The sequence below is a fragment of the Limanda limanda genome, chromosome 8, assembly GCF_963576545.1.
Source record: "Limanda limanda chromosome 8, fLimLim1.1, whole genome shotgun sequence".
Taxonomy (NCBI): Eukaryota; Metazoa; Chordata; class Actinopteri; order Pleuronectiformes; family Pleuronectidae; genus Limanda; species Limanda limanda.
In genome coordinates, this window is record NC_083643.1 from 22,780,764 (window position 1) to 22,797,603 (window position 16,840).

General features: G+C 41.3%; 1 protein-coding gene across 1 annotated transcript; it reads right to left on the minus strand.

Annotated features, from left to right (window-relative positions):
- Window positions 1-10,423: 10,423 nt before the first annotated feature.
- On the minus strand, window positions 10,424-15,230 carry ppib (peptidylprolyl isomerase B (cyclophilin B)). Its single transcript, XM_061076591.1, has 5 exons — window positions 15,037-15,230; window positions 13,738-13,851; window positions 13,096-13,189; window positions 12,373-12,557; window positions 10,424-10,839 (listed from the first exon to the last, which is right to left on the minus strand). The coding sequence occupies exons 1-5, from the start codon at window positions 15,169-15,171 to the stop codon at window positions 10,717-10,719; spliced, it is 651 nt and encodes a 216-aa protein (XP_060932574.1). The 5' UTR covers window positions 15,172-15,230; the 3' UTR covers window positions 10,424-10,716.
- Window positions 15,231-16,840: the final 1,610 nt, after the last annotated feature.

Sequence of the window (16,840 nt, forward strand, 5' to 3'; positions counted from 1 at the left end):
CCAGTAATAATGTTAACAAGCTGATGACAAGCAGGTATACAATGTTTATTGTGTTCATCATGGTAAACTCATGAAAAACTTTATTTAGCACGTTTCTTGACAAAGCTACAGTAAAACATTTCAAATATTCAGAAAAACTCCAATAAAAAAGAGATTTGAAGACACTATGTCACCAGGATGTAGCCTGTCTGATCATCTGAATAGATAAAGATAAGATAGCAGTTTGGGGCTCAAACAGCAAAGGCCTGGTCACTCACCAGTCCTGATCAGGGAATAACCAGGTTAACCATGGTTGACTATTTATACCTCTTTACACCAAAATAAAAAATAAAAATTAACGTAGATAAACCCGCTAAAAAACGCAATTTGTCAAGAAACCTGCTAATAGACTTAGAGCAAAAGTCAGGAGACCACCAAAGTGAGTAGTGTTCATCCTCTCAGGACCATGAATATCTGCACAAATTTACATGATAAACTATTCAGTGGCAGTTGAGGTATTTTAGTCAGGATCAAGGTAGTGGACCGAGGCACAGATCAATGTTACCGAACCCAGAAAAACAAAACTGGAGAAAGACAGTTCAAAGAGAATTTACAAAATAGAAACTTATAAAATAGAATCTTCTCAATCTTGTTCGCCATTTAGTGGCTCCTCAGATTTCTCACCAACGCTGGGAACTATGACAGGAAGCACTGTGTTGCTCTTTAACCCTGGTCTAAACATTTGTGTCATAACTCAGCTTCATAGGGGACAAAGTCACTTTCACGTAATTCCCATTTCAAACAATGGAGACCCAGCAGAGTCTGCACTGAATTAGCACACACTCGCGTCGTACCGTCTTCCTGTCCAGAGCCGTGAGCAAGCAGTAACTCTGCAGGAAGGGCAGGAGATCGTGGGAACCGGCGTGTGTCACCGCGGCCCCGGGCCACGTCCCGAAAAAAGCTCCTTCCAGAAAACATCACGACAAACTCTGCGTGCCGCAACAGAGGGGGGAAAGCAACGAGAGGGGAAGCTGGAGAACAATGAAGAAATAGATGTGACACTGCTGCTCGACCGCCTGTCTGGGTGGGAACCCAAGAGTCTGTTGTACTGGAGTCCGGGCCCGGCTCTCTGAAACTCATTGACAAAAAACTAGCCTCATTTCCCACGGTGACCTTTCCCACGCTGCTGCTCGTATTGTATATTTGTACTTCTCTTGTTGAACTGTTTCCCCTCTGACTTGCACGCTGCTTGTTTGTGTTTCCTTATCTTTGTGCTCTGGCTGTTGTTATTTTGAAATTGATCTCGAGACCTTTTAACTGCAGAGGTTTATATGAAGTTCGCCGCTTTCATGTCCATCCAAAAAGGTTTGTCAGATCTGCTCACTGGTATTTGTAGATGTTATATTTGCATTTGTTCATGATACTGCACACTTAAATATGTTCTTAGAGCTGTGATCTAGCTATTATTACTGCTCTTTGTTTTAATATCATATTTAATACAAAATGACAATAAAATCAACATTTATGGGTTGAACATTTGTGGGTGACCCCTGGCTGCATTGGGCACCATGTTCCTTTATGACTATGAACATGGTCACAGTTTATTTTGATTATTTCCCTCCAAACTGTCTTAGAGCATCACATCTTTATTCATCCACATCTGAATGGTCACAAGCAATTGCACTATTTACTCCTTTTTGTGTAATCTTTGTTGCTTTCATCAAAATACTGAGCCTATACTGAGCCTATTTTAGTTCTGAAACTTAATAATTGCCATTTGTGACTTGCAGAGATGTCACGATGTAAGAATACTCGTCTTTGTGAGAGCTCTGCATTCAGTTGTGACGTGTTAAGTCAAACTCTTATCAACAAAAATAATTATACAGCAGAACGAGGTCTCGATGTGGAGGACACCAAGATAAAGGAGCTTTATTGTTATCTCTCAACAGTATCTATTTACTTTCTAAAGTAACATGAAGCAGAGGATGACGCAAGACTTGCCAGGGGGCTTTAGTGAGAAAAAGTGTAACTAATGAGGAATTTGCCCGGGGACAAAACAGCTCATCATATGATGAGTGAAACCCTGATTTTACCTTGGGGGCCTCAGCCAGACACTTACAGTTTGTATTTCAACATCACCTCTGGTAAATGGTCTGAATTTCCACAGAGCTTTTCTAGTCTTGATGACAACTCAAAGTGCTTTACAGAATCGTTTTGCTACCCATTCACAGACACTTTCATGCAGGGCAGCTTTGGGCAGCACGTTTTCTATGAGCGATTTGGAGTTCAGCATTTTTAGCATCCCTCTTACTGAGGGGGATTTTGATCAACTCACCGACCTTCATTTATTAATTTTCCACTTTGTAGAGGAACTTTGTTTTGGCTTAACTTAAACCTAATTGATATTTCATTACATAATATGTCATTAGCTGATGCTTTTATCTAATTAGTGACGTCCAATTAGTGCATTTAACATCTATGAGGGGCCAATTGGGGTTTAGCATCTTGCCCAAGGACACTACGACATGGGTTGGGATTTGAGTGGGCCGGCCTCTCTACCCCTCAGTCACAACTGCTCCTCTATAAATATATATATAAATAAATAAAAATATGAATACAGTACTCTGTAATACAATTTTTTATGCAAGTTTCAGGATAACTCTTAACGTAACTTGAATGAATTCTGTCCATTTTCACTTCAACCAAAGACGTTTTTCACCCCTGTCTATTTCTTTGTTTGTTTGCAACAGATTTCCATGAAGCTTGGTGGGAGCACGAAAAGCTCTTTGAGAGGGCGATCCACGGCGGAGATGGCGGTCCTATCTGTCCGTGTCTGTAAAAACGGAGTAGCATATATTGGCCTTCAGTATCCGTGGAACGAGGTAATGCAGAGCAGGGGGGAGTGGCTGAATTCTGAAATGACATTAGAATTAGTACATGCGAAAAATAAGATTAGACAAATGAAAAACATTGTGTAAATTACACTGTTAAGAGTCGTATTTGAACGGACGAACGGACGGATCGGACAGACACTTTTTCATTTATAGTTCTCCGGTGCTGAAAACAATTCACCGCCAGAACAGTAGGTGGCGCAACGGAAGACAAGCTTGGAGAAGCCTACCTCACGAGTAATCAGAAGAAGTCCACGCTGTTTATTTACCTACTGCCCACTTTCCTCACACACAGTGTAGGCTACGATGGCAACTAAATAAAATAAAGTGACACCCAGCGGGTCAAAATGCTGATGTAATCGTTTCTTAGCGCAGCGGTTCCCTGGTCTTGTTTTCAAACTGTGTTGCTAATCCCACAGCTTGAAGCTACACGGAGGCAGCTGCTAGCTCCCCCCCAGCTTCCACACACAGTCAGCATGGACTCCCGATACTAACTACTACCCAGTGTTTGCTTCTAACCTGAGAGTGTTTGAGAAACAGTGTAATTAATGTCCTGACAGCGGGTTTGTGCGCTGTTACCACCGCAGTTAGCATGGTGGCTAGCACGCTAGTACCGTTATGGTAGTTCGTTATAACCGTATGTGACCGTGCACACATGCCCTCAGTGCTCTAACGAGCCACCGTCAGCCGGACAACTCCGCTGGCTTAACATACACGTCACATTAATCGTAGAATCATAGTTGTGTTTGGGTTTGTTGTGACACAGGGAAGGAAACAGGAAGTTTGAGGTCCGGAAATGCTGTCGTTCTGAAATGCTGTCATTAGCGGACCAATCACAGCCGTAGGCCGAATAAACCAGGGATAGTTCCAAAAATCAGAGGTGCACGAAAAGCTCTTTGAGGCACTCGGAGAGGGCGATCCACGGCGGAGATGGCGGTCCTATCTGTCCGTGTCTGTAAAAACGGAGTAGCATATATTGGCCTTCAGACGTCATAATCAAACAGTTCTTCTTTATGCAAACTTTCAAAACAAATATACAAATACTGCGATGGTAGGGGCCCAGTCTGTGGGCTGATAAGAGTCACCAGCAGGTAAACAGGCAGAGCAGAGCAAACGCCCACAGCCAGAGGGCAATCAGAAGTCAGGCATGGGCCGGTCATCACATGAAGGAAAGGCTGGAAAGTTACAACTCGATTGACAGTCAAATATGAAGCTGATTGGGTGAGTAGGTGGAATCCAGATAATTGGTATCGGCAGGAAAGGGTGAGGGGAGGTGGGCGTAGCTGGATCTGTAAAGACATATAAAAGTCAGTACAAATGGAAAAGGTGGGCAGAAATTAAAGAGTGAACAGGACAGAAAGGGGAAATGATAGTAAAGAAATTATAAGTATATTTTACACATATACATAGCATTTGCTTTTGCTGTGTTGCTGGGCCCCCTGTTGATCTCATGTAATATTTTTGTTTTGTGTTTCCCAGATGAAAGTGCAGACACTAAGTGCAGCAAAGGCAGCGCAGGGATTTATTCCAATAGTGTAATTCAAAAGCTTTGCTGGATTGAGATTCCATCGACACAGGAAAACAATTGGTAACTGGAGTCAAGGTCAAAAACACAAAACCACTGAAGAAATTCAAAACCAGACCTGAACAGATACTGTGCGGACAAACTGACATGGAGGACTGGGACTAAATACTCAAGAGGGGTAGAGATAACCGAACACCGGCGTCACATTGGATAAGAATGCAGGCCAGTTTTGATTATCTGGGGGGCTTCCACATCTCCATAGTAGAAACTGACACCATGAGACTGGGGAGAGAAATAATCAAAACAATAAAGTCTTTTAACCAAAACAAGGAGCTGAAAGATGCAGAAAAATGAGGGGGAACTGCAAAGTCTGTGGATCTGCAACACCTTTCATATCTGAGCTGTTGTTTGTATAAAAAAGATGATGTGGAGCAGATGAAGACGTCTTATTTTTATTTTATTGCACCAGGAATTTTACATAAGGTACAAAAAATTCTGAGGCTTTTTCTTGACATTCTGGAGGTAATCCATATGTCCAATACACCTTATTGTATCTGCCACATTTAAATTTAGAAAGCGACGAGAAAAACATCAAAACACGGCCTGCTGGAGCCTGACAGGAGGGCAGGATGTGGACGCTCGGCCCTCCAGTGTGACAGAAAACCTCCACGCTCCGTGTTGTGATTCTCCCCAGTGTTCTTTTAATCTCGTCGACAAAGCCCCTCGCAGGAAGCTATGCCAGATATGTCCGGCCCGCCACAGCCTTTCCAGCATTGCCGGTAAGTGAAGAATAACACTGTTTCACTGGACAATCCCCAATCGCCACAAACAAGGACAAACCGAACAACAGAGGGTTTAACCAAGACCACAGTTGTGCCAACTCCAGGGAATTCTTTCCATATTTTCCTCCTGGTGAGTCACTCGATGCCTGAGTGAATCTGGGCAAAACAAGGACGGCAGAGCGCACAGACCAACCTTCTCTGGCTCATCACAAACGCTTTTCTTGGCTGGATTGTTGTTAAGCAATCCTGACACATATTTTCCAGGAATCAGTCATGAAAGGAATAACTTTATAAAGAATAAAACTGAAGAATATAAAGTTGTTCGGGACAAGTACGAGGTTCTTTCAGACACAATATTCACTTGTACAACTTCAAGTTACTCCCAAACAATAATCACACCTCATCAGAGCTAAATCAAATGATTTCATCTAATCGAATAAGAAATACACAAATGACACATTAGTCAAAACATTTCTACACCCATCAATAATTTAACCATGTTTGAAAATAAAGATGAGCTTTCCACTTGGTCAACCAGAGGCATCAATGAGCCCATTCCATATTAAAAACAAAGGTAACAAGTGTCAGAAACGTCTGTCCAGCGCTATAAATTAAGTGTTTTACATTTTACAAGAGAGAAGACTTCAAGGGTAAGAAACTGGTTGGCTTTGTAAATGTCCATCTACATGGGTGTGGAGGTCGTCTCTTCCATTTTCATGTGTTAGCTATCGAGCTAATTAGCAGCTGCCTACAGATTCATTTTTACAGAATGAAAGGTGCATTCATCTTCATCATCAATAAATGCTCAGCAAGACAGTGAATCATTATTATTTTAGATTTTTTTTCTTCAAATGATCAATCTTGTGCAAATCAAGTCAATAAAATGTTCATGGCCACAGTCAGTTCTTCTTTTATGATTATCATGATTATGATAATTAGGGCCCGAGCACTGACAGGCACTGACAGACAGTGAGGCCCTATTCAAATTGTAAGGATTTTTTTTTTCAGGCAAATGAATTGGCTTTTTGAGGGCTTTAACATGCTCAAATTCTTAGAAAATTTGAAAGTGGTGAATATGTACGTATTCTGGAATAATTTGAAATGGGCGTGGCAAAATGGCTCAACAGCTCCACCTAAGGAAAAGCCCCTGATTTGGCTTTCACCGATCCTCACGAAAATGAGGACAGTTGTGTTATTTTTATATATATGTTTTTGTTATTTTGTTATTTTTTTGTAATATATATATATATATATTTATATACAAAATATTTGTTTTGATTGCAACCTTAACCCTAACACTTCACAAATGGGGGTTTTCCCTTCCGAAGGTCGTAGAAGCTCGGGGATGGTACCAATCGATCGGGAGTGTCCGCATTAGTCGAGTTAGAGTCTACTTGCAAGTCTCTATGACCTTCTTTCATCACTAACCCTAACCCTAACCCTAACTTCCTTTATTATCATTTCTCTGACTTAACTTCAATCTCAGAGAGTTTTCAGGAAAATAAATAACTTTAAATTTGTTTTAAAGATTTGACAGAATCTTTTTTTTCCTGCCAAGAGATGTGTTTGGAGGTTTATCTGTGATCCCAGCAACCTCCAGCAATCAGCAGAACACATTATCACCATGGTTCGTGGTTCAGATTAAATATGGTGGTTAAGATGCTGGAATGACTGCATCGTTGCTAATGAATGGCAGCTGAATGTGGACATCTCTCTTGAAGTAAATAACTATTTCATGGTCAAATTTGAATTGTTACTGACCCATCCATCCATCAGTCTGACCTGAGCCTTTTGCTCCTGTCACAAATACTATAGTTATTAGAAGGGCTTTCCATTGAAATATAAATATAGATCATTTTCATTCAGTTTCTGACTCTGCTCTTATTATTGTTGTTGTTGTTGTTATTATTGCAATATTCTGCATTGTTATTCTGCTGCTTTTTGAATCTGGTCTTCAGACAGTCAAGTATTAATAATGACAACAGACTCAAATCTGGCCTAAACCTGACTTAAGCTTGATTCAAGAAAAAGTGTACAGCTCTGCCAACATTGGAAATGTTTTGACAAATAAATATCAATACAAAAACATCAGCTCAGTTTGTTCCACAAAGAGAACAAACATGACATCTCTGGAACTGTCACAACTTCAGCCAGCTCTTAACATTTTCATTTGTCTAATCTTATTTTTCGCATGTACTAATTCTAATGTCATTTCAGAATTCAGCCACTCCCCCCTGCTCTGCATTACCTCGTTCCACGGATCCCATTACCTGCCCCACCCACAGACTCACCTGCTTTCCATCAAGTCATTAGTCACCCAATATATCTACCACCTCATTTCCTCTGTTCGCTGCCAGATCGCCTAGTGTGTTTCCCCCTAGCCTTCCAGTAATCTGCCTGATCTCCGTTCTGACCTGACTTCTGTACCCTGGATCCTGTTTTGCCTGCTCCCCATTGGATTTGTTCGCTACATCTGACTGTCTGCCCGGTTTTTGACCCTGTCCGTTTTGCCTGCTCCCTACCAGATTCGTTTGCCTTCTCTGACTGTCTGCCTGGCTTATGACCCCTGATCTTCTATTAAACAAGGACTTTGCTATTCCCAAGACGGCTCCTGTGTCGTGCTTTTGGGTTCACGCTTGCCATTTGGCCCCTCCTGACAGGAACGTGTTGAGGGAATGTCTTCAAATTTGGTAAAAACGTTTACTTGGGCTCAGAGAAGAACTGATTCGATTTTGGTGGTCTCAGGTTGACCTTGTGCTCTTGTGAACATGATGTATCAAGGAAACGCATGTGGGAATTTCATTACATCTGGCACAAACAGTCCCATGGACTCAAGTCAATATTTTGGCATCTTGAACCTGATATGTCAAGTCTGTCTTTTGTGAATATCTCAAAATGTTGACCAGTTGTGACTTGCACTCAAAGATGAACTGATTCTATTTCAGTGGTGAGATCTGAGAGCTCATGAGTCTGGAAAAAAGGAGTTGGACTGAAACTGCACTGGTTGGTTGAGGCATACACCCACAATGTGTTATTTCTAGTTTCAATAAGGCCCAGTGTTACAAGCAAAATAAGACCTTTTTCCTGTGAATGTTGAAACTGGGGACGTACATTTCAGATTACTCCCACAGATGAGTTGACAGAGGTGGATGAGGTCAGTCATATTTAGTAAATCACATTCCCTCTACCCGCGCTGTTCCCATGGCCTCCATGTTTCCAGACACTGCTTCTAAAAATGGCTCCATGGGAATAAATGTTCCAAATTTTTGTTCCTGATTATTTATCAGGGATAGATGGTATTTGCAGTATTTTATTAACATGGCTAACAAACAAAAACATGTAACCCTCAGTCTACTACCAAAAATAAATTAGCAAGCACATCAGAAAAGACTAGAACATGTGTGTAAAGTTTCAGTTTGAACATGCCTGGAGCTCCAGATGATCTTTGCTGAATATGTCAAATAGATCAGATAATCACATCAACATGAGCTGTGCCGTCCTGCTGCAGTAAAACTAAGACACAAAACATGTTGGTTGTTCTCAGAGCTCAAACCTTCATTCCCTGGAGACGATGTTCAATAGAAGTGAAACAAACAAGTGAAGGCAGTTAGTGTCCAAACCAATTATGACGAGAGGAAAAACAACAGAAATGCCTCATTTTTATTGCACTAAAATCACATGTGAAACCACAAACACTGGGCGGCCTCTGAGCTGCTTTGAAGCTGATATCTCTGGTGCAAGGGCGCCCCCTGCCGGGCAGATTGAGACCTTCATTTGGTCAGTTTATTACAGCAGTGTCACAAAGTTATTAAGAGAGTCTCTTCTGCAAAATAGCAAACATGAGGTTTATGAGGTGACTGTTTTAGTTACTAGTCACATGTCATGATTATGTATTGTTCCCACACACAGTACAAGGGTTTTGAGAATGGTTTACATGGTTATCGCTGTTAACTATTGACTCAAACATGTCATTTCTACTGACGGCTTCACCCACAGTGGATCCTATGATGACTGTTATTGTCTGGTATTCACAGACAGCTGATGATACCTGAGTCAGTTGCATCTGGCAGTGAGGAAAGTGAGATGTTTATCCTTGTATAAGTTTGGATCAGAGACGGCAGGGCAAGGAGGTTGTTTGTCAGATAGTTAGCAGGATTACCAAATACTAGTACAGATTACAATGACAACTTGTTGTAGGACATGGTATGTGTCAGGAAAGAACACACTCATTCTGAGGGGGATGCAAATCAGAGGGCAGGTCCAGGATTTTGTGAGATCGGTTGTGAGAGGCAAATTTATTGTTGATTTCTCAAAGAAGATTTGATGGTTCTTGATGGAAAAAAACAAACAATCAGCAATGTTTAACCCCTTATTGCCTGAATCAATTGACAATTATATATATATAAAAAATTGTGTTTTTGGATGTCATACAGATGCTAAATTAAGTGGAGATTGTTAATTTCAATATTGCATATACAATGCGTATGAGGCAAATTAGCGACTTTAGGCATAACCGTAATTTAACAAATTGTCCAGTCTCTGGTATGTAGATTATTATATTGATGCTGCTTTTGCTTGAAATTGAATAAAAACATGTTTCTGTACAATCATTGCTGTTCCATCATCACAGTATTTCAAATACAGCTTCATACCTCAAAATAACTTTGCTGCACAGTACCAAGGGGCTAGTATGTATTTTCCACTCCGACCACTAGATGGCGGCAGAGTGCGTCACCATCAGGCATTAGTGGGATAAAAAGACCAGAATGGGGTTTGAGGCGAGTTCGCGACATTCGTCTACAAGGTGTCAAGTGATATTTATGAGTGTCTGCAATTTTGTGCAGATCTTAAAAAGGATCTAGAGAATTAAATGTGACTGTTGGGCCTTGGTGGAAGTATGGGCTCCTGAGTGGTATTCTAGTTTGTGACTTATTGATTTGCAAGAAATTCACCCAATATTCTCTTGTGAAGCTTTTAAAATGTTTCTGATATAAATTATCCATAAATGTATTTTAAATTTGTTGGATACAGAAAGTTGCCATGCATCTCAAAGAAATTTAAACAAAGAAATGGTCAGTTTAAATTCAGGTGTCCAGCCATTTACCAAAAACCTCCCAGTCGTTTATTTCTACACGACTTTCTACTTATAAAACTCCGATCAGATCTCTTAGCTTTATTGCAGCCAAGTGTAATCGCTGAACTTGTGCACATTTCAGGGAGATGTGAATAAAAACAGACAGCAACAATTAACAAAACTTGTAATCTTTATTGAAGATTTCTTTTAGAAAAAAAATAAAATAAAACCTCAATGAACAGTTAAGTGCACCTTGGAATGCTCGTTGGTGAATGGACCCCATGTGATTGCTTGATTTTAATGCTCTTCCGGTGCGTTAAGATGGCGGCCACTGACATGAATGATCCGAAGCCATTTCTCCAGGACCACAGGGCTGTTAGTGATTGATCAGAGTGGCCTGCACGATTTGCCCTAAAATCCCCCCTAAGTCCTGTTCTCCACTGAGTGGCTCCCCTCAGCGGCGCTCTACTCCTTGGGCACGGCGAACGGCTTCTCCACTTCGATTTTGCCGCAGTCGTGGACAATAACGTCTTTCAGGGGCTTATCCCGACCGTCTGTCTTTGTGGCCTCGATCGTCCTGACCACATCCTGGAGAAAAACAAAAAAGGGAGAATGTTAGAAGGGTTCAGTCAGATCAAAAGTTTATTCAATAAGATATTTACACAACATGTTTATTCAACATCAAAGTGCAGAGCCCAGGCAAATTGATGTCTTGTGATCATTTTACAGTTGACTTTTGACAGTTTTGTATACACAATGTATGGCTCTCATGGTGATCTGCTTTATCCACGACATTGACAACCTCACTGGTGGAAGTACTCTAGATCCTTTAGTTGCGTAAAAGTAGCTATACAACAATCTGACACACACAACTTAAGATCCTTTTAAATACAATCAGTAAATTTTATATAAAACTTAAAGGGTAAGAGAATCATTGTTCTCGTGGTAGAGAGCGGACCCCTCTTAGTTAAATATTTCAATTATTACTGATAAATTTATCCCGTTATCGTTATTGTTGTAGCTGACAAAAGTGGAGCGAGTGTTAACTACTTGATATGTTGCCTGCTGCTCAACCTCAGTGGAGCCAATGAGATTTATATTCATGATAAGATTCTGAGTCCGTTTGCCCTTTAAGTGTCAAAGGAGGTTTTAATACATGCAGGTGAATTTAAGGAAGAGACAAAGTGACGATTTCAATTAAAGCTACTCGAAGTCAAGACGAAGACGCCAGACATCAAAAGGTTTCAGGACAGCTTGTGCAGCTGAACCAGCTTTGATCAAACTATAAAAAGGAGTTTTAGCTGTTGAAATATTTTTTACATAAAATAAACAACCCTGGACTGAACCCCTGCAGATTAATATTATTTTAAATGTAACATTCACGAGTGTCCATCCTATGCAGAGGCCGAGTGGCAACAAAAGCATATGATTTATGATTTCTAATCGTGGTGCACTTGACGAGGGCATCCAGAAGGAACTGGTGTTTATTGTTTTCTGAAACCCTCTTTGCCATTTTTGCTATCTAATCAGTTACTGTAGATATGAGGACAACAAACTAGATGCAACATCTTCCTGAGAACAGCCAACTGCACCCTTCAGATCTGGTTGTTCAGACACCAACATTAGACTCTCTTTCAACCCAAGTACTTAATACGGGTCTTCAACGTTTTTCAGTTCAAGGACCCCAAACTTATAGAGAGATGGAGCAGGGACCCCCTACTACTATATATATTGTAAAAAAATGTGTTTTATATTAAACTGGGCCTAGTGCTGTGTATAAACATAGCTACCCGGTTATTGTGCATTCAATACTAAGCTATTCAATTAATACACAGGTTCATATGTCCATGTTTTTATTATTGTGTGTCGCTGAATGAAAGATGACGTCTTCTGTCTCCATTTATCCGTTCGCTAAAATATGCTGGATTCATGTTAATGTGTATTTAAAACAATTTAAATTTGTCGATTTTTTTTTTTTACAATTTAAAAATATAAAAAATGGTCTTATCAACCAAAAATTTTGAGACCCCCCTGCAGTACCTCCACGGACCCCCTAGGGGTCGCGGACCCCCTGTTGAAGACCTCTGACTTAATCTGATCGCCTTCAGACCAGACACTCACCATGCCCTCCAGAATTTTTCCAAAGACGACATGTTTCCCGTCTAGCCACGGGGTCGTAACTGTGGTGATGAAGAACTGGGAGCCGTTGGTGTCTTTGCCAGCGTTGGCCATGCTGAGCCATCCAGGGCCGTAGTGCTTCAGCTTGAAGTTCTCATCGGGGAAACGATCTCCATAGACGCTCTTGCCTTCGAGGAGGAATCAATATGTGGGTCATTTAGAAAATCTGTTCCAGGACGATTGGTTCTCGTTGCTTTCACTCTCTGTGACCTTTGCATCTGTTTACTTAATTGCTGCCAAATGGTTAACTTAACTTTATTTGATGACATTTCGTTTTGGAATACTGAACCTGAACTCTTAATAAGGGCACCTGACTATCGGCAAACAATGACACTTGGGAAACAGCTCCCTGCAGATAATTCAACTCTTCTTAGTAAAAGAGTTTTTTTCTGCAATTAGGTCATAAATATAAAAAAATGCTAGACACGTAAATTTGGGAAAGCTTAGATGCTCAGAGGATTGTTGGAGATTTTCTAACGTGTATAGAGATAATACAGATACATATAAAGTGTTGAAGTACACAATTGGAATTGGACATTTTCAGGACAGCTTTGAAAGAACTGCTTCTGATACAAACAAAGCCAGTGTGTTCAGAATGGCACTGATGTGATAAATATGAAAGTCAACTTGTAAATAAAGTTCTTTATGCGTTAGTGGCCATCTCACCTCCAGTGCCGTCTCCTCTGGTGAAGTCTCCGGCCTGGATCATAAAGTCCTTGATGACCCTGTGGAATTTGCTGCCCTTGTAACCGAATCCTTTCTGTTTAAACAGAACAAAAATAAAAACAATAAACAAAACCTGACAAATCTTAAACAGGAGCAGCTGCCAGTATTTGATATTTTACACCATGTAGGCTAAATGACTTTAATGATTCAAAAGTGAGTCTCCAGGATATAGTGATGTGTCATTCAGGTAAATTGAATGTGTGTAAATGGTTCTTTTCCATCACAGTTGATGCACGTGTCAGTTTCAGTCAAGGATGACAACGTTCGGGAGCACGTTACGTCCAAACTGTGAGACAATTTCTCACTGTGATGTAAATGCGGAAATGAAGAGCAAAAAATTATCTTTGTATATTTATTAAGAAAAATACTTTTCGCAAAAGGGATCGACCCAGAGCTCTGCCCAGCTCACTGTCAATAAAGAAATAAAGTCATTATTACCGACTTATGACAGAAATTACCTTAGATGAAGTCGGTGGATTCACTACATGTCATAGGGAGGGAAGGAACGCAAAGGCACCAAAGGCGTTCAAATGGAGACCAGCTAAAAAATAAAGGGAATGTGGGGGTGAAATTCACACTCACCTCTCCTGTTGCCAGCATGATAAAGTTGTCAGCCGTTTTGGGAACAGTTTTCCCAAACACGCCGATGACAATTCTTCCTGCATCTTCATCTCCGATTTTAATGTCGAAGTACACCTGGAAAAGATGGAAAGACCAGGTCAGTTTATACTCCAGTGAGGAAGAGAATTCCTTTTCTACTTTTCGTAGCAATGGTGTTATCATGTATCAAAATGGATGGCTTGGCATACTTGTACGGCAGATGAGGAGTTATCTCAGAGACATTATTTTAGTTTTAAATGGAGTTTGACTGAAGCGTTATCAGTGTAAGGGCTTGCAGAATTTGTAGGTCTGCAACTTTAATTGTTTTCATTATCGCTCGAGATGTCCACTAGTTCATTGATGAACCCTTTTCTCTGGGAAGTCAGACTAATGTGAGGAATGTCCATTGTAGCTGGGGTCTTCAAATGTCTTTTATCTAAACCCAGAGATCAATTAACTGAGTCTGATAGAGAGACAGCAACTTGAGAGGCTTGAACAAATGACTTAAATGTAAATCTGCATATCGCCAGTTAGCTCTTTGTTTAATCGACTCACTGTTGAAGCTCTAATCCTCTGATGCAAGGTTATCCAGGAGTTAAGCGCCTCTTAGAACCTAAACACAAAACCCTTTTCTCTTCAGTGCCCTTCTGCAAAGACGGACTATATAAGGTCTTAAAATCATCTGTCCTACACAAGAGCTGCTCTTCTTCAACAGACAATGCATGTGTAATAGATTCGATTTGGCCTTGTGAGTCTTCAGGTTTTTTCAGGAGTTGAGACAGAGGAGGTCAGATCTAGAAACCTAAAGCCTCTGTGTCAGTTCACAGCTTCACGATCACTGTAGACGTGGACGCTGCTGCTGCAACCACTGTGTTAGCCTGCAGGGGTCTGAGCTGCAGCCCGGGGGGCTCCACAGCAGGGGGCTGCTGTGTGTTAGCTCGACTCCTGCAGCTGAGACCAAAGCGTCAAGCGAAGTGGAGCAGACTTTAAATGGAAGCGTCTGCAGCAGAGCAGACAGAGCAGGAGACAGGAGCTAGCTCCACTGGGCTAACCCCTGTCGGCCATTTAGCTGTCTTCTTCCTGCAGCAGAGGCTAGCCTGCTAACGTGTGAGCATTACAGCATTATGTCGGTGGGAAGGTTTTACCAGCAGCCACAGTTAGCTCAGTAGCACAGAGGACCATGGATGTCCGCGGCTACATGCTAGCCGAGACAGTGACGTGGCTCTGGAGGCAGCTAGCGTCCGGCGGCTCGCCGGGATTCCCCGGGGACGGCGCCCTTACCTTCGCGGTTACTTTGGGCCCTTTCTTCTTCTCGTCCGCGGCCGAGCCGTTGGGGAAGGCGAGGAAAATGAGCGAGCCCACGATGATCGTGACGGCGACGAGTAACTTCATCCTTCTCTCGCAGAGCCTAACCATCAACAAGAAGAGTGCGAGCGGCCCGAGAGGACGGCCTGGGGTTTCTGTTAGCTTTATAAGAGCCGGGACAGGGAGGGGGGGCTGTTAGCAGGGATGGTGGTCCTGGGAGGAGACTGCAGCCGCGACTGCTCCGCCCTCGCGGCTTCCGTACAGCGCTGCGTGAGAGAGCCGCTGACGCACTGAGCTCTGATTGGTGCACGTCCCCGCAGCGTCTGAGCCAATCAGCTGCAGACGCGTCCCGGCGCCATGTATTCAGGTTTTTATGAGGGACGGACGGAATGCAGGCCCGGAGCCACACTGCTCAGATTGGGGGGGACAATTGGGATTTCGGGGTGGGCACCTTTTCACACATTGGACATAGTGTTGAGAGTTTTTAATGAACTCGTCACAATAGGGAATTCAACCAAGCAAATTCAACCAAATGCCAGAGGTATAACAAGTACTGAAATATTATACTCAAGTAAAAGTACCTTTACTTTGATGATAATTTACTTAACTACAAGTTAAAGTATACATCTAAAAATCGACTCAAGTAAAAACTAGTTAGATGTACTTTAAGTAAAAGTTACTTAATAACTTCCAACAACTTGATGGGGGCCGCTCCTATACAGTGCAAAAAAGGACAAGGTGTCATAAATTCAATCCAAAAACAGTTATTCTTAATTAAAGGAGAATATTTAGAAATTTAAGTGCAATGACATTAAACATGTCAAAAAATTAAATTAAACATTTAACATGTCAACACAACATTTAAGAACTTTTGGGAGGACATGTCAAGACATGAACCACATGACAGCTAAAATAAAAAGTTAAAATGCCGCTGTCCCACTGTATATTTAAAACTTTTGGTTAAACTTTGGTCCACCTTTAGAGCACTAGTCTACAAACTCATCATCCACTGCAGTGAGAATTGCCTTGCGCCTTGAACTATGTTTTTTTTTACTCAGTAACGGATGTAATTTCCAATGTAGCGAAGTACAATACTTCAGTCAAAATCGACTTAAGTAAAAAACTACTCAATTACAGTAATGTGAGTAAATGTAATTTGTTACTTTACACGTCTGCAAAATGCACAGACTTGCGGTACCAAGTTTTTTTTTTTTCGCCTGCAGGGAAGCGGACCAGCAGGTGATACGTGTTCCAGTGAAGATAATTTGTAACGATCCATGGGTCATTCATTTAAAATATGTTGAAAAACAAAGTTCAACAGCCCAGTTTGCAACACCTGGACACCTGATTCAGATCCATCCGTCCGTTTAATGAATCGATATCGGATCATTTAAGTGAAGATCAATTTTAATCAGACAATAGTTTAAACCCAGCCCTGGGTCCAACCAGCAATTCACAAAAGTTGCACCAAATCAAGATCCAAAGAAAAACAAACAAACTAAATCCACGAACTAGAAAGGACCAGCAGTCCCCTGATGATCCCACATTTAAATCCAGATTATTATTTGGATCTGGGTTCAAATGGATTTGTCTCTGATCCAGACCACATCCTTAAAGTTTCATGATAGTTTATGTGTAATCTACCTAACTAACATAAAATAATAATACAACAAATAATGGACACGGTGAAATCATAACCAACTTGGCAGAGGTAGTGAATAAACATGAGCACTCCCACTTGTATCATTCAATTCATCAAGTAGTGTATTGGAAAAATTAA

Bases quoted from the DNA above. Each gene is read 5' to 3' on its own strand.
- ppib (XM_061076591.1), bottom strand. From the start codon at position 15,171: ATGGTTAGGCTCTGCGAGAGAAGGATGAAGTTACTCGTCGCCGTCACG. The intron at 13,852-15,036 runs GTAAGGGCGCCG...CATCTTTTCCAG, and splicing joins GGCCCAAAGTAACCGCGAAG to GTGTACTTCGACATTAAAAT. The intron at 13,190-13,737 runs GTGAGTGTGAAT...CTGTTTAAACAG, and splicing joins TCATGCTGGCAACAGGAGAG to AAAGGATTCGGTTACAAGGG.